The 23,211-nt window shown below is 47.5% G+C and overlaps 1 protein-coding gene across 2 annotated transcripts in view; it reads left to right on the top strand.

Moving 5' to 3' along the window:
• Positions 1–306: 306 nt before the first annotated feature.
• The window catches only part of Cul9 (cullin 9), a 40,727-nt gene continuing 17,822 nt past the window's right edge, over positions 307–23,211 (top strand). Inside the window, exons 1-17 of one of the 2 annotated variants that reach the window (XM_041655960.1) lie at positions 307–389; positions 2,223–2,826; positions 3,749–3,903; positions 4,738–5,238; positions 5,986–6,121; positions 6,242–6,435; positions 6,704–7,109; positions 7,470–7,662; positions 12,538–12,745; positions 17,854–18,050; positions 18,388–18,605; positions 19,262–19,508; positions 19,586–19,691; positions 20,087–20,314; positions 20,581–20,671; positions 20,797–20,968; positions 23,097–23,202. In XM_041655960.1, coding sequence (XP_041511894.1) covers positions 2,232–2,826; positions 3,749–3,903; positions 4,738–5,238; positions 5,986–6,121; positions 6,242–6,435; positions 6,704–7,109; positions 7,470–7,662; positions 12,538–12,745; positions 17,854–18,050; positions 18,388–18,605; positions 19,262–19,508; positions 19,586–19,691; positions 20,087–20,314; positions 20,581–20,671; positions 20,797–20,968; positions 23,097–23,202 — 3,753 coding nt within the window. In that variant the 5' untranslated portion in view covers positions 307–389; positions 2,223–2,231. Of the gene's footprint in view, positions 390–2,222; positions 2,827–3,748; positions 3,904–4,737; positions 5,239–5,985; positions 6,122–6,241; positions 6,436–6,703; positions 7,110–7,469; positions 7,663–12,537; positions 12,746–17,853; positions 18,051–18,387; positions 18,606–19,261; positions 19,509–19,585; positions 19,692–20,086; positions 20,315–20,580; positions 20,672–20,796; positions 20,969–23,096; positions 23,203–23,211 lie in introns of those variants that run through there. The other variant, XM_041655961.1, reaches the window with a different exon arrangement.

Raw genomic sequence — 23,211 nt, 5'->3', positions numbered from 1 at the left:
AGGGCAGTTCAGTGGTTTTACCTGAAAGTCAAAGCGGAAGAGCTAACAACACCTACCGCAGGGTTTGGGTGCTGCTGGGAAACTTAAGAACACAAAAACCATTGGAAGGTCAGGGTGTTGATATGGGTTAACAATCCAGGAGTGGGCGCTAACCATAGCTGGATGAGGAAAATGGATCCCTGGTAGAGTGAGGTTGCTTCACACCTGACTAACTGGAAAGGACACTGGCTGCGGGCTCCCCCGGCTAGTACGCATGCTCCATTCACGCGCCGTTTTGCCACGCTGTGCGTGTACCCGGCGTGTGACCCGGAAAGGAGTTGTGGAGGAGGCGGGCCGAGCTGTGGGACCTGCTGCTGGATGCCAGGGAGGGTCGAGCCCGGCGGTGAGAGGTAAGAGAGTCTTACCGGTCCCTTCCCCTTCCCCAGCCTCAAATCCCTCACCCCCTCTCCCTGGGACTGGAGAGGGAAGTGGGGTCTCGCTGGTCCTGTCAGCTCGCGCGCCCGCGCCCGCCATCCTCACCCCCATCCCAACCCCCCAGACCATTCCCAGAGCGGTGCTGGGCCGCCTCCTCCGTCTCTGGAGTCTAGCACGGGGGACTAGGTCCCGCTGCTTTCTGTTCAGTCCCCGAGGCCAGGCGTCACCTTCACGCCGGTCTGGACGCTCCTGGTCTAGGTCCTCCCTATGCCGTCCCCGCCCCCCAGGCCAAGCGGGTAACTGACTTGGTCCTGTGCTAATGAACAGCCGCTGTGGCATCAATTATTATCTCCTAGCCTCCCTGCCATGCTAAGTGGATCCATCCCCATTGAGGCTCACGTCTTACTTGACTCCTCCTCCTTTCTTCTTTCTGTGTACCCTGACATGCCGGCCTGCTCTGATCACCATTTCTTCATCGTGGTTGCCTTCCATTCTACTCGCCCCATTGCACCTACACTGCTTCAAATCACACAAACCTTTTTTCTCATCATTTTATTCCCAATAATAGTCTGCCTCAATACCCATTCCCATCTGCTGCCTGCTGCCTACTGTCTCCATCAAAGAATAATATTAGATTATGTAGTAACTTTTAGTGAGCACTTACGGGCTTGACTATGTGCAGTATTGTTTTTGTTTTTTTAAAAGATGGTCTTACTATGTAGTTGGGGTTGGCCTGGAACTTTCTGTGTAGCCCGGCCTAGCTTCAAAATGGTGATTTTCTTGCCTCAGGCTATAGGCATGTGCCAGCACACCATGCTTAAAATTCATAGCCTTTAAATAAGAGATTTATGGGACGGAAGGTGTAGTTCAGTTGGTAGAGTGCTTTCCTAGCATCTATGAAGCTCTGGATTCAATCCCCAGCACCCATATAGTTCTGACAACCTGACAACATCTGTAACTATAGTTCCAGGGGATCTAATTCCCTCTTCTGGCCTCCAAGGTCACCAGGCAAGCACGGGGTACACAAACATACAGGCAAAACACACACACACACACACACACACACACACATATCACATACAATATATCATAAACAAATATTTTTAAATAATAAATATGTGAATGAATGTTCTGTCTGTCTGTCTGTATGTGCACCATGTGTATGCAGTGCCTTGGAAGTCAGAAGAGGGTGTCAGACATCTGGAACTGGAGTTACAGATGGTCTTGAGCTGCCACGTGGGTGTTGGGTACTGACCCTGGTCATCTCATATGGTAGCAAGTGCTTTTTTTAAAAAGATTTTATTTATTTATTATGTATACAATATTCTGCCTGCATGTATGCCTGCAGGCCAGAAGAGGACATCAGATCTCATTATAGATGGTTGTGAGCCACCATGTGGTTGCTGGGAATTGAACTCAGGACCTCTGGAAGAGCAGCCAGTGCTCTTAACCTCTGGGCCATCTCTCCAACCCGGCAGCAAGTGCTTTTAACCCCTGTGCCATTTCTTCAGTACCCATAGCCCCCTCCCCCAGTGCTCAGCCTCTCACACGCTAGACAGGGCCACTACTTTTGAGCTCTAGCCCCAGCCCTCTTCTATTCCTTGCTCTTTTCATTGTAATCTCATCTCATGAAATATATATCTTACATAAATATAGCTGCTTATTTTATCCTGTCCTATACTTTGTCTTTTCTGCCCGTGTTCTAAATTTCGTCACAACCTACCCCATTTTGTTGCACAATCCCGTCATGTTCCATGTGGTGGTTTTCTCTTTCACATCCTGCCTATCTTTCTCCCTGTGTATTCCAGGAGGTCAGGATGGTAGGGGAACAACGAGCAGGGAACCTTATGGTACCCCTGGGGCCTCAACTGCAGGCATACCCTGAAGAACTCATTCGACAGAGGCCTGGACATGATGGACATCCCGAGTACCTGATCCGATGGCGTGTCCTCAAGTGTGGAGAAGAGGGCAAAGTAAATGGAGAGGAAGACAAGCCGGAGCACCTCCTCATGTGGCTGTCAGCCCCAGAGGTCTATGCCAACTGCCCGTTGCTATTGCGAGAGCGAACACTATCTAAAGGACCTCAGGGTGATTCTGCCGGAGAGTTAGGAAGCTTCCCACAAGATCCAGGAGACCTGGATGAGTTGGCAGTGGCAGAGATGGAGGCTGATGTGCGCGCACTGGTACGCAGGGCCACCCGGCAGCTGGCAGAAGGTGGGAACTCAAGCCTGGTGGCTGCTGTGCTCCACACTGTCCACGTGCTGAGTGCCTATGCCAGCATTGGGCCCCTCGCTGGAGTCTTCAGGGAGACCGGAGCCCTCGATCTGCTTATGCATATGCTGTGCAGTCCTGAGCCTCAGATCCGCAGGAGTGCGGGCAAGATGCTGCAGGCTCTGGCAGCCCATGATGCTGGTGAGGGAAAGTGCCGGGGGCGGGGGCAGCGGGGAGAGAAGGGGCCTATAAGAGTAAGGAAAGAGCTGCGGACAGTTCCCAGCCATTACTAATGAGTAGCAGCTCAAGGTAAAGGAAATATAATGAATGGTACACACAGAACAAAGAGACGTGGGGTTTATCTGTCACTGTGTGGTAGAGAGTAAAGTGGGCAGACTGGCATTTGTTGAATATTTGAGATGTATTAGTTGGTTATAAAATTAGTATGGGGAGGGGTTACAGCCAACTTAAAATATTAAAATATCTGTATACATTTTGGTATAGGGGCACATGTCTTTAATCTTAGCACTTGGAAGAGGCAGTTGGGTCTCTGTGAGTTTAAGACCAGCCTAGTCTGGTGAGGGATCCAGGACAGTCAGGGCTACATAGTATGACCCTGTCTTGAAAAAAACAAAACAGAGAAAAAAAAAGTGTGTATGTATGTATGTATCAGTACACAGAATTTAGTAATTTTTAATTACTAAAAATTAAAAAAAATATTTATTTAAATAAATATTAAAAATATTTATTTATTGTCTATAGTGTTCTGACTGCATGTTTGCCTACAGGCTAGAAGAGGACACCAGGTCTCATTACAGATGGTTGTGAGCCACCATGTGGGTGCTGGGAATCGAACCCAGGACCTCTGGAAGAGCAGCCAGCACTCTTAACCTCTGAACCATCTCTCCAGCCCTGAATTTATAGTAATTTTAAGTTTAATAATGTGGTGTTATGTTTCAGTTCTGTGTGTGTATATGTTTGTGCTAGGTTACATATAAAGTGTATTTCTTGCCTTGGGTCTCAGTCACAGAGAAGTTTAAAAGCCTCTGGGGAAGGCAAAGCCTAGGATAGGCAGGGAAAAGCAATAAGGATTGAGAAGATCTGGACTGCGTGTGGCTTGCAGGGAGTCGGGCTCACGTCCTTCTGTCACTGAGCCAGCAAGATGGCATCGAGCAGCACATGGATTTTGACAGCCGCTACACCTTACTAGCGTTGTTTGCAGAGAGCACCTCCACGGAAGAGCGCTGCATGGCCTTTGAGGGCATCCACCTTCCTCAGGTACTCTGCCAGTTGTGCAGGAATGCTGGGTACATGGCGCTGTTTCTCAAGCTGTATCCAGGACTGTGGACTAGCACCTGAGCACCCTGAAGGGCTAGTCAGAGTAAAGGGTCAGCCTCCCCCATTGAGGATTTCTGATACCAGGAGCTAAGGCTAGAATCTGGGGAAGCAGACCAGCAAGAACCCATGTAAAGCTGGGTGGTTTATGGCAGCCTGCCTCCAGTCCAGCTAGCAAGTGAAAGAGCTAGCCAGATGAGCTAAAATGGGGAGCTCAAGGTTCAGGGAGAGGTTTTGTATGTAAGGTGAACTGTGATCAGGAGAGACACCTGATGTCTACCTTGGGCTGCTTCAGTTGTGTGCACACACGCACATGTACCCCCCCCACACGAGTGTCACGATGCAGACAACACACACAAATACACACAAAAGCAAATGCAAGAATATGTGTTTTAGGATAATTATTTTGTCAGCTAGAGAGATGGTTCTGTGATTAAGAGCACTGACTGCTCTTCCAGAGGACCCAGGTTCAGTTCCCAGCACTCATGTATTAGCTAACAATCATCTGTAACTCTAGTTCCAGCAGATCTGATTACCCTCTTCTTGCTTCTACAGGCACTAGATACAAACATCCTATACAGACATACATACAGGCAAAATACCCATGCACATAAATAATTTTTTAAAAAGGTAATTCTTTTGTGTTTCTTAGACAAATCAACCTGAGAAGTGCAGGCTGAGGAGTGAGGCTTCCTCATTTGTCTATAGAGGAAGATACTGAGGGACAAGGAGATGACCGAGCAGGAGAGGACTTAAACCAAGGCTTGTGTCTTGCAGATCCCTGGGAAGCTGCTCTTCTCCCTGGTGAAGCGCTACCTGTGTGTCACTTCCCTGCTGGATCAGCTGAATAATAGTCCAGAGCCGGGAGCTGGAGACCAAAGCTCTCCTTGTCTCTCAAAGGAAAAGAGCCTGGGCCAGCGGGAGCTAGAGTTCAGTATGGCAGTGGGCAACCTCATTTCAGAGCTGGTGCGGAGCATGGGCTGGGCCCGGAACCTTAGTGAGCAGGGCACTGTGCCACCCCGGCCATCCCGGTCCATCTTTCAGCCCTGCATTTCAGGCCTTCCACTGTTACTGCCCACCATTGTCACTACTCCCAGGAAGCAAGGGCGGGCCTTCCGCCATCGCTCTGAATTTTCTAGCCGTAGTGGTTATGGTGAATATGTTCAGCAGACAGTGCAGCCTGGCATGCGAGTTCGGATCCTCGATGACTACGAGGAAATCAGTGCTGGTGATGAGGGCGAGTTCCAGCAGAGCAACAATGGTGTGCCCCCTGTGCAGGTGGGGGTCAAACAGTGGCGGGCATAGCCTGAAAATGTAGCTCAGTAGATAGAGTGCTTGCCTAGCATAGCTGAGGCCCTGGGTTTAATCCCCAGCACCATATAAAGCTGGGAATGGGTCCATGTTTGTAATCTCAGCACTGGAGAAATGGAGGCAGGGGGATGGGAAGTTTAAAGTCATCCTTGGCTACATAGCAAATTGGAGGGCTAGTCTTGGCTACGTGAGACCCTGTTTCAACAACAAAAAGACATAAAGGAGGGCCAGGCGTGGTGGAATGACTTTAAGCTCAGCACTCAAGAGGCAGAGGCAGAGGCAGAGGCAGGTAGATCTCTAGTTTTGAGGCCAGCCTGTTCAACATGGCAAGTCCCAGGACAGCCAGGATGTATAGAGAGACCCATAAATGACGATGATGATGGTGGTGATGATAATGATGAAGAGAAACCCCTTACATGTGGAGTAGTTATTAAAACAAAAGAATCTGTACACAAGAGGGCCGAGGAGGTTTGGTGGCATAGGTGGGCTGTGAGGTCATAGGGTCAGGAAGCAGAATATAACATGCTGAGATACCCCCATTGCTGTGAACAGGGAAATGCCAAGCAGTGTGGGAGCAGAGGCCATGAAGGATAAAAGACAGGGCCCACTCGCCCCCATGTTGTCAGAAAGCCGCTAGTCATGTGATTCCTGTAGGCCTAGCCAGTTGTGGTCTGGTCAGAGGGCTGAGTCCTCTCAACTCTTCCCTTCTACCAGGTCTTTTGGCAATCAACTGGCCGCACCTACTGGGTACACTGGCACATGCTGGAGATCCTGGGGCCTAAGGAGGCTACTGGGGATTCTGCTGCAGCAGTTGTGGAGAAGAGAGAAGGGGCCACTGTATCAGGCACAGGTGAGCCTTGGAGAGGTCATGGGTAGTGTGTTGCAGAACCAAGGGGCACTGACTAGCACTAAGCCATTTCTGAGTGGGGCCTGCCCCAGAGGTTCAGAAACTGACTTCCTACATCCTTAGCATTTCCCTCCTGGGACCGGAAACCTCCAGATGGCTTGTACTCACTGCCATATCTCCAGCCGGAGCCCCGCAAGAGTGAGGAGTCAGGATGTCTGACCCAGGCAGAGTGGTGGGAACTGCTTTTCTTCATCAAGAAGTTAGACTTGTGTGAGCAGCAGCCCATTTTCCAGAATTTGCGTGAGAAACTGGATAAGGTACCAGAAGCCTGAGGTGTCTGGATTGAGAGATGTGCGTTAGAGCTGGGCACTCGGGGGAAATTCTAACCGTGAAATGTAACCTGGGTGGAGGTGGGGGTGGGGCGGAGAGCTAATGGTTGAAGCCTATGGAGGTTCCACTAATGGAGGAGGCATACTTTGAGGGTCTAGCATGTAGGAGATAGGGGCAAATGGCAGGGAGACACTTCCCATGATGTTCCTAGGAACTTTGTGTCGTCCCTGAAACGAATACCCTTTGGATTGACAGGCCCTCGGTGAAAAAGCCCTAGGTGAGCTCTCTGTACCCATAGAAGTGGCTGAGGGGGTGCTGCAGGTTCTCAGTAAACGCTTTGAGGGCAGCAACCTCTGTGACCTGCTCAACTCCCAAATCTACACCAAGTATGGACTAATGCCTGAGGAACTGAACAGCTTGTCTTCTTCCTGGAGTCACTCCTGTACCCCAGAGCCAGAGGAGGAGTCAAAGTCGGCAGCCAGCTTCTCAGAGGAAGAAGCTGAGTCCTGCAAGGCCAACACTGAGCCCTCAAAGGCAGAGGCAGAGCCTGCCGGTGCAAAGACTGAGTCCTCCAAAGCCCAGAGTGACTCACAGCTCTTCAGTCAGCTTCTGGTGACAGAGGGGATGGCCCTGTCCCCTGAAACACAAGAAGCAGCTGCTGGTGAGTTGAGTTCTGGGAGGGGAAGGCAGGGGCATTGGAACAAGACATGCATTGGCCCAGATGAAGTGGGTAGAGTGGAGGGAGAACCATGGAGGAAGGGCCCTTTCTTGGCAGAAAAGCCTTGAAAGCACATGTCTGCACATAAACGTGATTATAATGAACAGCACCCCTTTCTTCAGTATCTTCGGTTTCACAGGCATCTCCTCTTTGGGTGTGATCTTTACATGCTCTGGCTCAGCCAGGAGTGCTGAGCTGCAGTGGTGAACACCGCTGCTAACAGAGCCGGGCTTGACTCTAAAAACGTCCAGCTTGGAGGAGTCACCGTTGTTTTAGCTCCTGCCTTTCCCTCACTGATTACAGAAATGGCCAGAGCCTTGCGGGGTCCTGGTCCACGCAGCGCCCTGGATCAGCATGTGGCAGCGGTCCTGGCCACTGTGCAGATCTCCAGCCTGGACATAGACCTGCAGCTCTCGGGGCTCTGTGCCCTCTCCCAGGCTGTGGAGGAGGTCACTGAGCGGGACCACCCGCTGGTCCGTCCTGACAGAACATTGAGGTTAGCATGTTGCCGAGGGAAGAGGTTGGCTTGAAGCTGTAGCTGTTCAGGGTGATGGTAGGAGGGAAGGAAGGAGTAATGAAGTCAAAAGGTGGAAAGGCGGGGGATGAAGGAAATGTGGGGCCTGAGGAGCCGTGGAACAGAAGACTGGGTGATAGCATGCTCTTTGAGTGTTCCCATTAATTTACATGCGTGCTCTCATTAAATCAGTCTGCCACCACAGAAACAATGATGCCATTAGTCCTGTAGTAATATTAGTATTAGAGTTTACATGAAAAAACTGAGAATTCAGCTCATGAAAATAAAATTATTATATATAATTTTAATATGTAATTTTAATATATAATTAAACCTAATTATATATTATTATATTTTACATGAAAAAAGCTCAGAATTCTACAGATAGCAGAGCTAGGATCCAAACCCAGGGCCTCTGGCCCTATTTAAAAATTCTTTTCAAGCCAAGTGTGGTGGCACAGGCCTAGTCCTAGGACTTGGGAAGCTGAAGCAGAGGGATCATGAGCTTGAGGCCAGCCTGGGTTGCATAATAAGATCTTGTCTAAAAAATTTTTTTCTTTTCTTTTTCTTCTGTTCCTACTTTCTTTTTCTTTTTCAAGTTTCTCCTGATTTTGTTATTACACGAGTAGACTCTCATTTTTAAAAAGGGTCCTGTGAAGGAATATTGAAGAAAGCCCTGCTGGGGTGTGGTGACACACACCTGCCATCACAGAGTGTAGAAGCCAGACAAATCTGAGTTCCCCGGAAAGACTGAGAGTGGGTTAGTAAGAGGAGAGAGGGGGAGAGAGAGGAATGGAAGGAGGTAGCTCTGTAGTCTGGGCCACAGCTTGTAACAGAACAATGTCCTCTTCTTTCTCTGTCCCTTTCTTTCTCCGTTGTCAGATGTACCTCAGGCCACCTATGTCACTGCACTGTATGACTAGAGAGATGTTTTTCCGAGGACCTGGGTTCGCTTCCCAGCACCCACTTGCGCAGCTCACAAGCGTCTGTGACTGCTGCCCCAGGGGCTCCACACACCTGCCCCAAGTGTGCATGTCCACAGAGTCACACACGTACAATCAGACATTTAAAATAAATAGTAAAACATAAGTAATTTTTGTTTGTAAAGATTTTTATAATATTTAAAGGTATAAATTAGATTTTTTGGAAACATGGTGCATAAAAACATTAAAATTGTGTGTACTAGCCTGGCGGTGGTGGCGCATGCCCTTAATCCCAACACTTAGGAAACAGAGGCAGGAGGAGTTCTATGAGTTCGCATCCAGCCCGTCTACAGAGCGAGTGCAAGGACAGCCAGGGCTGTTAAAAAACCAAAAAGAAAAAAGAAGAAAGAAAAAAGAAAAAAAAATTGTGTGTATTATTTGGGAAATTGCATGTGATGTATTTGTATTTGTGTTTTAGCGTCTGTGGTCACACTCTTCTGTGGCATTTCTTTAGAGGACTTTTGCCAGTCATTATTTTCACTGTTGCATAGAGCTATGATGTGGCTGCAGCCAACTTCAAGTCCACTGCTCTGCTGTCCGCATTTCCCGTACTGTGGCCAGCACAGTTTTGCTTTCTAATGGATCAGACTGGCGTGTGTTTGTGTGTGTGTGTGTGTGTGCGTGTGTGTGTGTGTGTGCGCGCGCTGTGGCATGTATGTAGAGATCAGAGGACAGCTTGAGCAAGCTGGTTCTCTCCTTCCACCGTGTGGCTGCTGCTCCAGCCCAGGCCATCAGACTTGGCAGCAGGTGTTGTTACCCCCTGGGCCATCTGGGAGGCCCAAGTCAACAAGATTTTGACTCATCAGTGGCTGTCTCTGTTAACTTCTGATGACATTAGACGTATTTGTGTGAATTTGTTTCTGCCTCCATAAATATTCTGTTTATGGAATATCCCCCACTTTTTATTGAGCTGTTCCTTTTTTTCTTAAAGATTTAAAGGCATTCTTAAATTATTTGTTATCTGTGTTAAATATTTTGTTTGTTTTTAAACCATGTTAGCTTTATTTTTGTGGCCACAGGAGAATCACTATCAGTATAAGAAGGTAAAAACTAGACATGGTGGTGATGCTTGTAGTCTCAGCCTCGAGGCAAAGGCAGGCAAATCCTGCAAGTTCATGGCTAGTGAGTTTCAGGCTAGCCAAGACTACATGGAAAGACACTGTCTAAAAAAAGGAGGAGGAAGAAGGAAGGAAGGAGGGAAGGATGTATAGACAGAATTAGATAAAAATTATCCAAAAAGGCTTTTCTGCAGGGATACCCAGCTAACACTTTGGTGAACATTCCAACTTCATGTTAGATTAAGTAATCATAACCAGTCCTGGTTTGGGTGCGGTGAGCATGTCTCTAATCCTCGCCCTGGGAAGCAGAGGCAGGAGGACAGAGAGTTTGAGGCTGACCCTGTATCAAATAGAGTGACGTCCAACTACAGAAACAGCTGTGCACTTAGTCACCAGTTCATGGTTTGCTTACTGTAAGGTTCTGATGAGGTAGGTCAGGACTTGTGCTCCTTCCAAGAGGATCTCTGCTTGGGTTGTTTCTCTGAGTAGTTCCCGGCTGTCTCACCTGTGTTGGCCACTGTGTGACAAGGGTTAGCTTTCACCACTTTGTGACAAGGGTTAGCCTTCACTACTGTGTGGCAAGGGTTAGCCTTTACCACGGTGTGACAAGGGTTAGCCTTCCCCACGGTTTGACAAGAGTTAACCTTCATCACTGTGTGACAAGGGTTAGCCTTCCCCACTGTGTGACAAGGGTTAGCCTTCCCCACTGTGTGACAAGGGTTAGCCTTCCCCACTGTGTGACAAGGGTTAGCCAGCCTTCACCACAGTGTGACAAGGGCTAGCCTTCACTCTCAGGACTCGCAGCTCTCTGGCTCACAACCAACATTTTGGTTTTATTTTTTGTTTTTTCTATGAAAAGGAGAGTTGTATTTTGAGACAGAGTCTCATACTGCAGTGCCTGGATTGACATTGAACTTGTGATCCCCCTACCTTCACATCTCAGTGTTGAGATTATAGCTAGCTGGGACTGCAGACATAAACCTCCATGTCTTGCTCTATCAGTGTTTCTCTTGGACATCTTCTCCAGCTCGTATCGTTTCCCTCTTAATCTTATTTGTAGTGTCTTTCAGTGTGCTAAAGTTTTTAGTTTGCTATAGTTTTCAGCTTTTTATAGCCTCAAAAATTTTCTGTCGTATTAAGAGAGTCCATTCTTTCCAGGAGTTGGTGGCACACACCTTTAATCCCAGCACTCGGGAGGCAGAGTCAGGCGGATCTCTGTGAGTTCGAGGCTAGCCTGGTCTACAAAACTAATTCCAGGACAGCTAGGACTGTTACACAGAGACACTCTGTCTCAAAAATTAAAAAGAAAGAAAGAAAGAAAGAAAGAAAGAAAGAAAGTCCATTCTTCAGTTTAGCTCAAAGCATTCACATCATGAGGCTCACAGCCTTCTGTAAACTCCAGCTCCAGGGGATCCAGTGCCCTCTTCTGGCCTCTGCACATGTGTGCATGCACATAGCACACACACACACAATTAAAAATAAAAATGTAAAAGAAAGGTCCATCCTATTCCAGGATGCTTTTTTGGCACATGGCAGTCAAATGTTGGCCTCTCACCCAACCTCTCTTCATCTTAGTTTCTGAGAATGAGTCACTCACTGAAGCCAGACCTCACTCATTTGGCTTGACTGGTTGCCCAGCCGCAAGCCCAGGCGTCCCCTGTCTCTGCCTCCTCAGTGCCTAGCTCTTTTTATGTCGGTTCAAGAGCTCTAGATTCAAGTCTTGATGTTTGTCAAGCAAGTGCTTTACCAACTGAGTCATCCAGCCTCTGAAAAAAATTTTTTTATTATTTTTCTAATATCTATTATTTCTGTTTTTGTTTTTTATGTTCATTTCAAATTCAAGGGCTGGAGAGATGGTTTGGTGATAAAGAGCACTGACTGCTCTTCCAGAGGACCCAGGTTCAATTCCCAGCACCCACATGGCAGCTCACAACTGTCTGAAGATCTAGTTCCAGGGGATCTGACACCTTCACACCAATGCACATAAAATAAAGTTAAATAAACCATAAAAATATTTAAAAAATTCAACTGCAAATTTATTTTTGCAAATGGCATGAAACAAGCCTAACCTCTTTTTCAAGTGGATAGCAGGGTGCTGTCTTTCTAGGTGCTAGGAACTGAACCCTAGGCTTAACACACACCAAGTTCACGCTCTGTCCCTGAGCTACAACCCCAGCAACATCAGGGTGGGCTTGTTGTTTATTTGAAGAATTTTGATTTTATTCTTTTGCATTTTGGCTTTTTAACTTTTGAAGATAAAGTGTGTTTATCACACTGTGCTTAAGGCTGCCCTTGGATTCTTGGCAGTTCTTTCTCCATCTTCCAGATGCTGGGATTGCAGCATGAACCACCATGCCCAGCTCCACCATCCACTTTTCAGTAGTCTGTTCTTGCTCACTGGCTGAGACCTGTCTGCCATTACTTCTTTAGTCTTCTTGTCTCTTTGGCCCCCGTCTTCACTCCAGAGTTTCAGTCAAATACTTTTGGTTATATTTGACTAACTAGGAACAAAGCTATTGTGATTTTTTTCCAAACAAACCTTGACCATTCCTACGTACTGTTCCCCCTCTTCCTGAATCTACCTGCCATTTTTTCTTTTTTTTAACTTTTAAGCCATGTGAATTGAGAAACTGGGGAGCAGTTAGACTGCAGAGGGGAGGGCTCAGGAGTGAGACTAAAGTCAGGAAACAGGTGAGGGTAGAAGAGCAGACTGAATCTTGATGGATGGAGTTGGCAGGGGGTCAGAGAGCATCATGTCAGGAAAGTAAGGCAAGGTTGCTTGGGATGGGGGATCTCAGTGTCTCCTCTTTTCCCAGAGAGAAGCTAGTGAAGACACTGGTGGAGCTGCTGACCAACCAGGTGGGAGAGAAGATGGTGGTGGTGCTGGCCCTACGCCTCCTTTACCTGCTCATGACCAAGCACGAATGGCGTCCACTCTTTGCCAGAGAGGGTGGCATCTACGCTGTGCTGGTTTGCATGCAAGAATATAAGACATCGGTTTTGGTACAGCAGGCAGGACTGGCGGTGAGTACACTGGCAGAACTGGGGAGAGCGATGAGTAAGACAGGTAGGTGGGGAGGATGGATGGCCACCGACCTTGGAAATGTACTGTACTGACTTAGACTAAGTGGGAAAACACAGGTAGCTCTAAGAATGGGCTCTGGGTGGTTTTGGAGCTGGAGTGCATGACTGGAGAAAGGTACAATGGAGTTTTTAAGAATAATACTCAAGCTGGCCAGTGGTAGTGCACACATTTCATCCTAGCAGTCGGGAGGCAGAGGCAGGTGGATCTCTGTGAGTTGGAGGCCAGCCTGGTTTACAGAGTGAGTTCAGGGCAGCCAGGGCTACACAGAGAAACCCTGTCTTGGGAAACAAAACAACAACAAAAAGGAATGATATTCAATAGGTAGTGCTGGAGTCACCAGCCCTAATGGACAGTGTTCTGCCTGCATGTGTCCCTGCAGACCAGAAGAGGGCACCAGATCTCATCAAGATGGTTGTGCTTTTAACCTCTGAGCCATCTCTCCAGCCCAAGGCTACATCTTTTATAGTCTGTAATTGCACATAAGCTTAGATGGGAGAGAGGGGGCGTGTGAGCTGTGTGTGGCCTGTGATCAGGGATTGACAAGTTAATAGGCACCACAGTTATATATTAATAATGGTCTACAAATTCTTCTTGCCAGAGATAAGAATGACTCCCTTTTTAGCAAGCAGGAACTTTATTCAAGCCCCTGAGAGAATGGGGCTTTTGTCTAAATGCCTGACCTTGGGAAAAGGACTTTTTTGGGGACCAGACACTCCAATATAGAATATTGCAGTTTTTTTTAAGTTACATAAAGTTTATTAAAATACAGTGGAAAGTCATAATGAAGCAGGTATACAATTGTTCTATTATTTAGCTATGGAATAATATTTTTAAGAACAGGTAATAAGGAATTTTAGCCAAAACTTATAAAGCATAAATTCTTAATTCATGATTCTACTTTCAAGGTTTCATTATAAAGATAAAGTTTTTTTTCCTGTACTTTGATTAAAATAGGAAATTTGTGAAAATGTAAAAGTTATACAATGGAAAATATATTAGTATAACAATGTTATAATTATAATGCTGATATAAGGATGTTAGCTATATGAAAATGATAAGGCTCACTCGGGAGGCAGAGGCAGGTGGATCTCTGTGAGTTCGAGACCAGCCTGGTCTACAAGAGCTAGTTCCAGGACAGGCTCCAAAACCACAGAGAAACCCTGTCTCGAAAAAAACCAAAAAAAAAAAAAGAAAGAAAATGATAAGGCTATACCAATATGAAAGCTATTGAATTAGATTAAACTTTTTTAAAAAAGGAGGAAAGTAAATATGCAGTGTTTATACTGAGTGCTTATAGATGTCTTCCATCCAGTTGCCTTTGATTTCTTCAAGGGACTAGGGGCTATCTGTTGCCCCATGGGCCTGCATAATAGGAATACTCACTATGCTCAAGATTAACCTTAGGTCAATGATGTCAGACACCAGCTTTGACAAGGATATCACTTACCAGGATAGAGACATGGGGATTAGAAAAACAAATAAAGAGAATAAAGACATGACTGAAAATAATAAAACAGAAACATAGGATAGTACAGGGAGGGAGTTCCAGTGAATATTGAAATCGCCTGCATTTAATTTTTCATAGGCGTTTATACCCCAACACAACAGGGGGAAGAAGACAGAAGGCTATTTTAACATGATACAAAGGACAACTGGAACAGCTATTTACTTCAATACTCTGAGACATGAAGTCGTTAGAATTCTGCTGTTTAGGCAATGAACTCACCCTATATCAAGTATCCTAAAGACAGCCACTTCCAAGGTCAAACCTCCTATTTCAAGGGAAAGAGCAGAAGTATGCTTGATTCCTGACCATTGGCCAGGGTGAAGTGGATCTATTTGTATCGGCCATCTTAATGTCAAAAACCCCAAGAGACCACACCCTAGGTTGAAGTGTGTAGCCACAATGTTGTCAACAACTCTGAGCATGCTAACACTCTCCGACCTTCAGACAAGGTGGAAATAGGCTCACACTTTTCGGCCTCTGCTCAATAATAATTCATTATTCAGTACGATGGGCTGACTCTCCCCCGTGTTCTCTCCAGTTTCCTAAAGGTGCCCACATGATAGCGTATCTCTCCTATTGTGAAAACTGATTTATGAATGTCATGCAGTGGACTTTCTTTCCACCTGCAAGCTTCATGCAAGTCTTCTGGGCTTACCTTTCGAATAAAATTATTTTCTTTTCAGCCCTCACTTACAGTCTTGCTCATGGGAAGATTCAACGAAAGCAATGTTTTATGTGTGTTCTATGTCTTAGGTGTATGTGACACACACAAGCACATGCTAGTATGTGGTATAATGACAGTAAGAACATTAACCAAAATGCTGGCGGTGCTCTCTATATAATAGAATTAGATGGCATGTGTATACAATGTGCTGTTCTTACTACTGTTAAGCATAAGGAAGAATGGATCAAAAAGTCAGTTCACTAAACCTTCTAACTATACTGAGTTCTAAGCCAAATAAAGATATATTCCAACCAGATGTTGATGGTGGACATCTTTAATCCCAGCACTCAGGAGGCTGAGGCAGGTAGATCTCTATGAGTTTAAGACCAGCCTGGTCTACAAGAGTGAGTTCCAGGACATCGAGGGCTACACAGAGAAATTCTGTCTTGAAAAACCAAAAACATAAAAAAAATTTTTTAAAGATATATTCCAGATGCAGTAGGAAAATGCTCACAGTCTATATCCTCCCTTCTTATTGCAGTTTATTGCATGGCTTGGTTTATCCAACTAGCTAAAGCCTAAACGTGAACAAACCAGAAACTAGACAAATGTAGACCTTAGAATTTATAAATCGTGATCATCAAGGATACCTTATTTATCAGGCATATGTTACTATCCAAATTTTCTAGCGGCTTGGTGTTAACTTGTGTATGAACAGGCAGAGTTATCACACTCTATGTGAAAGAATAGAACATGCCGCGCCACGGAGTTAGGTCAGGTATTTGGGCGGGGTGGGGATGGGGGAGTGAAAGAAGAAAAGGCCTCAAGAGTGGGGACATGAGAGGCAGGCGGACAAGAGAGGGACTGGAAGAGACAAGAAAGGCAAGAGAAGCAAGAGTGACAGTCGGGCACATTTAAGGGGGTTGAGAAACTGACATTGGGAAGGCACCCGGTGGCAGGTGATGATATAACTCCCCCCTTGCCGCTCAGGCAGGCTGGCCGCTGCTGCCTCAGAGCTGGAAACTAACAGTAAGGTTCCACAGTGGCAGAAATTTGTCTAAAGAATTATTTTTGTTTAAAGAGGCTGCCATTTTATGTGTTTTCATCCTTCAAAACCCACACAAAATTTCCCAAAAGAAAAGGCACAAGGGAACTCCCATAACACGTAGTGAGGATCATTAAAAGTGAAAGTGAAAGGTGCTGGGGACCAGTGATCTGAAAGTCAGAATGTTGGAACTTGGTCATCAGCAGTGACCGCCATGTGGTCCACGCTGTCCTTGTGAGTGGCTTAGTAGTAAAGGAGCCTGTTTCCAAGCCGGGCAGCCTGCCTTCAGTCCCTGGAGCCCCCGTGCTGAAGGGAGCCGACTCACATGAGAGAGGGCTGCTAACTGGGGCGTGTTACAGGAACAGGGGCCTGAGAATACGAGAGTTTAGCTTTTAGGTGTGTTGACTCCTCCACACTTGATTCTGGGTAGGTGTAGTCTGCAAGACTAGCATCCTAGATATGATGATAGAGGGTTTTTTTTGGGGGGTGGGGGTGGCTTTTTGTTTTTTTTTTTTTTAAACTGAGTGGTAACACTGCCATTGCTCTGCCACCTGGGTCAGACAGCAGGGAAGGAAGGCATGTCCAGAGACCTTGAAAAGATTGGCTGCCTAACCACTCACTACCGAAGTGCTTCCGCTGCTGTGGTGTGGGCAACGTGGCTGCATATAGCCTCATCCAGAGCCCTTCTGACAGTGGCCTCTCACAGTACAGTGGGCACATGGACAAGACCACAGGTTCTCTCAGAGCTGGCTAATCCAGGAAGGCCAGGACACAGTTCCGCTACAGGGTTATTTGGGTCTTCTCCTTCAAAAAGTAGCCAGACATTATCTAGACCACTGATATGCAAAAATATTTTCTGGTTCCCCTCAAATTGCATGACCAAAAATATAGCATTTACTCCTAAATTCATATTCTTGCCCATGACAGAATTACAGCATTTTGCTTGTAGCTTGAAGTCTCTAGCTGTGTGGGCTACACTGGGGCAATCAGAAGCAGAGAGCTTTGCTTGGGGGGCCTGCGCCTCTCCTGAGTTTCCCAAGTGCTGCTTCTAGACCAGTTCATTCCCTGGGCATTTGTTTCAGAGAGACAGCCTTCCCTCTAAGGCATGATGTTTGTTTTTAATTTATTCCCTCTGTAATACCAGCAAATAAGATTTCACATCACAAGTGCTTTTCCTATAATTCCCACTACTGTGCGCTTGTGAGACAACTGAACAGCCTTGGGCCAGACAGATGCTGGCCAGGGCCCGGGGGCATAGGTTTGTGTGGATATTGGTCTTACAGGAGTCAATGAGGTTGCCTAAGAAGGAGGAGAGAATGGAGAAAAAGGACTGTATTTGAGGACCAGGAGAGAAATACAGAAAGAGGAATGCCAGGAGACTGTGAGAGGAGGAACTCAGGAAAGAGGGGTGGGTGTCATCAAGATGGGTACGACCTCAAGGACTTGCTCAGAAGTTAGCTGCGGGCTGTCAAAGGGCAGCATCCTGTGGTGAGAAACAGAAAGGGCAGCTTGGGAGCCTAGGGGAGAGAGCATCAGCCTGTGGGTTTACTACCCACTCTTCAGTTGCTCTGTTTGCAGCTTCCTCTTTGCTCCCCTCTCTCCTACCCACATCTCCCCCTTCCCTCAGGCCCCATCATCCCTGTTTGCCAGTAGTCCGGCTGCACCAGAGCGCGATGTCTGGGATGATGACAGCAGCTTCCCAGCTTCTCTTGGGGAGGGTCTGGGTACTGACCCCAGGGCCATGCACATACTAAACAAGTACTCTACCACTGTGCCATATCCTTTGTGAATGGTTCTGTTCACCCCTAACTCTGCTGCATTCTTCCTTCAGGCACTAAAGATGCTAGCCATTGCCAGTTCTTCAGAGATCCCCACTTTTGTGACCAGCCGAGATTCCATCCAACCTTTGTTTGATACCCAGATGACCAGAGAAATCTTCGCCAGCATTGACTCAGCTACACGTCCAGGGTCTGAGAGCTTGCTCCTTAGTGTCCCTGCAGCTGTGGTCCTGATGCTGAACACTGAGGGGTCAGATACTACCCTCCAGACTCTAGATCCTTCCTGTGTCCCTAAGCCCCACTTCTCCTATGGCCCAGGCTCGTGTGCTCAGCAGAAATTGTACTTATGTTGTCCCCTTTGAGTAAACACTGGTGGCCTTCTCAGAATGTCACTGGAGGAGAGGCAAAGTGGTTGACGTAGGGGATTTCCAGGGAAGGCAGAAAAACTAACTTTCATTCGTGGGATTGGGAGTAGTGGCCCAAGGTCCAGTAGTCAGGAGTTCTTCCTCAGAGGGACCACTGGAGCACCTACAACCTAGCTGCACTTGTCTCCCTGCCTCTTGCATTCACTGTCGACTTCCTCCTAGGTGCTCCTCTGCAGTGAGAAATGGTCTGCTTCTCCTCAACCTGCTATTGTGCAACCATCACACTTTGGGAGACCAGATCATAACCCAAGAGTTAAGAGACACCTTGTTTAGGCACTCGGGGATAGCACCAGGGACAGAGCCAATGCCCACCACACGCACCATCCTCATGATGCTTCTCAACCGCTACTCAGAGCCTCGGGGAAGTCCTGAACGAGCAGGTACCCTTGTGGAGGGAATGTTCTGTTGACAGGGGACATGTGCCACCCTGTGACCAGTCCTTTACTGAAGGGTACAGGACTCTTCCAGAAATGACTGTGAAACCTTAAATGTTCAAGCTAGACATTTTTTCAGGGTCAGGGAGTGTAATATGTATGAGGTTATGTGGCCCAGGCTGACCTCAAACTCAAGGGCTTCTTGCCTCGGTCTCCCAAGTGTTAGCAGTATCAGTGTGCAACACCATACCAAGTTAGACCCCAAGCAGAACTTCTGGACCCAAAGGAGAACTGCTGATGTCATAACAAATCCTCTGTGTTTTAAAAAACGGGTGAAACCCAAGACCTACGGATACTGAAAAAAGCAACATGTGTCCTTGAGTGTGTGTAACAAAAGCCTTCAAACTTTGGAGGTTTCATTGTAAGAGTATTGCTTATTATAGCTAGCATTTAATAGTAAAAGGAACTGACGGAGAGTGTAGTTAGGTCAACATTGGAGACCAGAAAAGAAAAATTCTTATACTTTGGTAAGCTATGACATAGATATCCTCAATGTGAGAAGAAAGTTTAGGGGGTGGTTCCTCGGGTGTCCATTTCTTGGTTTGACTGACTTCTAAGGTGCCTCTCATGCACATTTTCCCTATGGTGTGTCTGACCTACAGCACTGGAGAGCCCAAGCACCCAGGGTCAGGATGGATCCCCTGAGTTACTCATCCGCTCTCTGGTGGGAGGCCCTTCTGCAGAACTCTTCCTGGACTTGGAGCGTGTGCTATGCCGTGAAGGCAGCCCTCAGGGTACCATGAAGCCTCTCCTCAAGCGCCTCCAGCAGGAAACCCAGCCTTTCCTCCTGTTGCTGCGGACACTTGATGCCCCTGGGCCCAACAGAACTCTGCTGCTCATGGTCCTCAGGTAAGGGTCTGTCCAGGCATCTATGCACAGGGACTAAGGGAGTTCTGGAGCTTTATCTGTTTCCGTCCCCTTACTAGGGTCATGACACGACTGCTGGATTATCCTGAGGCAATGGTCCTCCCCTGGCACGAGGTCTTGGAGCCCTGCCTCAACTGCCTGAGTGGTCCAAGCAGTGACTCTGAGGTACCAGAGCCCTGGCAGCTATTGGAGGAGGGGAAGCAAACGTTGGGCACCATGTGCCTAGTGAGGCTGTAGCTGTTGAGCAGAGCATGTAGGTCTGAGGGTCTGAGTGCACTGGGAACTAGAGAAGGAGGAGAAGAGGAAGGCTGATGTCATCCTAAAGTCTTTGAACTTCCTGGAGTGACGTCAGACAAAGGCTAGCTCTTGGAATAGTTTGCAAGGTAGAAAGAAGCTTGTAAAACCACTCAGATCCCGAATTGCCTGCTGGCTCTGGAGTCCTAGCACCTCAGTATGCTGTTCCACTCTCCTTGACCCTTCCCGGCTTTGCAGACTTCCTCAATCTCTGCCACTGTGCTTCCTTGCCCTGACACATTCTGTTCTTTCTTTCTCTGGGTCAGATGACTCAGGAGCTGATCTGCTTCTTGCATCGCCTGGCTCTGATGCATAAAGATTATGCAGTAGTGCTTTGCTGCCTGGGGGCAAGAGAGGCCCTCTCCAAAGTGATGGACAAGCACTCTGCACAGCTCCTGCTGGCCTCTGAGCTCCGTGACCTGGTGACAGAGTGTGAGAAATACGCCCAGCTCTACAGTAACCTCACCTCAAGCATTCTGGCTGGCTGCATTCAGGTGAGGAGGGGTTGTGGGTGTAGAGCTGAGAAAATAAACTGGAAGCGAGGGCTGGGCTCTTGCTCTTCATGGGTCTCTGTGGAATCCTTATGTGGCAGAAGTGGCAGCAAATCTGGGCACATGCTCTCTAACTTTTCCCAACATGGTCCTATTCGAATTTGGCAAGAAAGGGGTTGAAGGCTCTGTTGCCTCTTGGCCCCCTTCTCTCCATGTGTGTTTCCGATTTCTCCTCTGTATTCCCTCCCTGCTCCATGTTCTGGCTGCAGATGGTGCTGGGCCAGATTGAAGACCATAGACGAACCTACCAACCCATCAACATCCCCTTCTTTGATGTGTTCCTCAGGCATCTCTGCCAGGGTAGGTGCCCTCCTCCACTTTCCCCCGGGTTCCCACCCAGCATCTCCTCTCCCTTCCCACTCTCCAGGCCTTTTCCTTATCTCTGACCATGCTGTGGTCTCCCCACCCCTTCCCACTTTCTCCAGGCTCCAGTGTGGAAGTGAAGGAAGACAAGTGCTGGGAGAAGGTGGAGGTGTCCTCCAACCCACACCGGGCCAGCAAGCTGACAGACCGCAACCCCAAGACCTACTGGGAGTCCAACGGCAGCAGCGGCTCCCACTCCATCACCTTGCACATGCACCGTGGTGTTCTTATTAGGTGTGAACCCATTTGTATGTGTGTGTTAAGTGCACCAGTGTGTCTCCCCAGAAGCATTGTCCCACAACTCCATGAGGAACCCTGTCCTTGGGGACATTCTCAAACTCATTCTGTGCAGTGAAAGCATGATTGGCACATTGGGCTGTCTTTACTGTGCTGTGTAGACATCTCCCTGTCTGAACCCAGGTACTGGTATTCTGACAGATACAGACGTCACCGTCTTGTGCTCAGAGATCAACAATTCACTTACCTGTTCTTCCCATGAGTGTTTGTTCAATGTTAAGAGTGCCAAGCGCTGTACAAAGCTCTGGGGGTACAAGGACAATCAGATACAAGGAAATTGTAGTCTAGTTGGGGAACCAGGCTAGCGAGCCAATCAAGAGAATCAGGCTTGATGGTGCATGTCTATAATCTCATCACTCAGGAGGCTGAGGCAGGAGGATCAAGAGTTCAAGCCTGGGCTACATATTGGAACCCTGTCTCAAGGGGGGACTAAAAGAAGCAGAGAAATTGCATAAAGAGAAAGAAAGCACCATGGTCCAGGCACAGTGACATGGCTGTCCCACTCCTTGGGAAGCTGGGGTAGGAGGATCTCTTGAACCCAGGCAAAGCCTTTAAGGTCAGCGTGAAGAGGAAGAGCCTGTCAGAGAGAGAGAGAGAGATGGCCAGGAGAAAGGATCCTGGGACCAATGAGGATCAGAGAAGGTTCCCTCAGAGATGTGTTGACTGAGCTGAAATTTGAAATTGAAATTAGCTAGATAATGAGAACTCAGTGATATTCCAGGCAGAGAGGCAGCATGCAAAGGGAGAATCAGGATGCTGTGTTGGGTGCATTTTTTACAATGCTGTTAGGTGAAACGAGGGGTGCATCCCAGTGGCAGGGTGAAACCAGGCAGATGCAGACTGTAGAGTTTGTGAACTAGGAACTTTGAACTTTGTTCTGAAACTTGGAGAGTTGTAGTTGATTTTTTTTTCCTCTTTGTTCTTTGGGGACTCGCTACTCCGAACCCAAATAAATACAGGGAGACTTATTCTTTGTTTTGAATGCCCATCCTTAACTTGTCTTATTTCTAGCTAGCTTTTCTTAAATTAACCTGTTTACCTTTTGCCCCTGGGCTTTTATCTTCCTTTAATCTATATACCTTTCTTTCCTTACTCCATTGCTGGGTGGCTGGCCCCTGGTGTCCTCTTCTCCTCCTCTTCTCACTCCTTCATCTTCTCTACTTTCTCTCTTCTCTCTGCCTGCCAGCCCTGCCTATCCTTTCTCCTGCTCAGCTATTGGCATTCAGTTCTTTATTAGATCATCAGGTGTTTTAGACAGACAGAGTAACACAACTTCACAGAGTTAAATGTAACAGTAACACACACCTTTAATCCCAGCACTTGGGAGAGACACAGGCTGATCTCTGTGAGTTGGAGATGAACCTGGTCTACAAGAGCTACTTTCAGCACAGCCAGGGCTGTTACACAGAAATCCTGTCTCAAAAAACAAACAAACAAAAAAAAAAAAAGCACCGTATCTTTGCACCATTAAACAGATGCTCCACATTCTACAACAGGGAGTCTTCCACGGTTTGTAATGTTCGGTGGCTTTCTTTTTCTTTCTTTTTTTTTTTTCGAGACAGGGTTTCTCTGTAGCTTTGGAGCCTGTCCTGAAACTCCCTTTGTAGACCAGGCTGGCCTCGAACTCACAGAGATCCGCCTGCCTCTGCCTCCCAAGTGCTGGGATTAAAGGCGTGCGCCACCACCACCTAGCGAGAATGTTCAGTGTTAAGAAGAGAGACTGTAGTGTGTTCAAGACTTGCCATTGGTTGGTGAGGGGACCTGTGGCCAGGTAGGTAGCCTGTTTCAAATAGAAAGGGGTGGGCTTCTGTGGACAGATGATTGTCCCATGTGGTCATGTTGGCCTTGAGGAACCTGCTAGTTATGACATGGGAATGGGAATGTCTGTTACGTGCACAGCATGGCATTAATTTTTCATTGAATCTAGGGATTTAAGTAAAACCACTTTGAAGGGATATAAAGGGGAAAGCTGAGGGTCTGGGGAAGGCAGGCATGTCAGGAGCTAGAGGAGGAAGTGGAGGATGAAGTGGCCCTAGTTTTCACTGACTCCTTTCTCTTCCCTCAGGCAGCTGACTTTGCTTGTGGCCAGTGAGGACTCAAGTTACATGCCAGCCAGGGTGGTGGTGTTTGGGGGTGACAGTGTCAGCTGCATCAACACTGAACTTAACACGGTGGGGACC

The sequence above is a fragment of the Microtus oregoni genome, unplaced genomic scaffold, assembly GCF_018167655.1.
Source record: "Microtus oregoni isolate MIOR12 unplaced genomic scaffold, Mior012 000007F_ref0000211, whole genome shotgun sequence".
In the NCBI taxonomy this organism is placed as follows: domain Eukaryota; kingdom Metazoa; phylum Chordata; class Mammalia; order Rodentia; family Cricetidae; genus Microtus; species Microtus oregoni.
The sequence above is the reverse complement of the archived record's forward strand: the minus strand, read 5'-3'. Positions and strand labels throughout refer to the sequence as shown.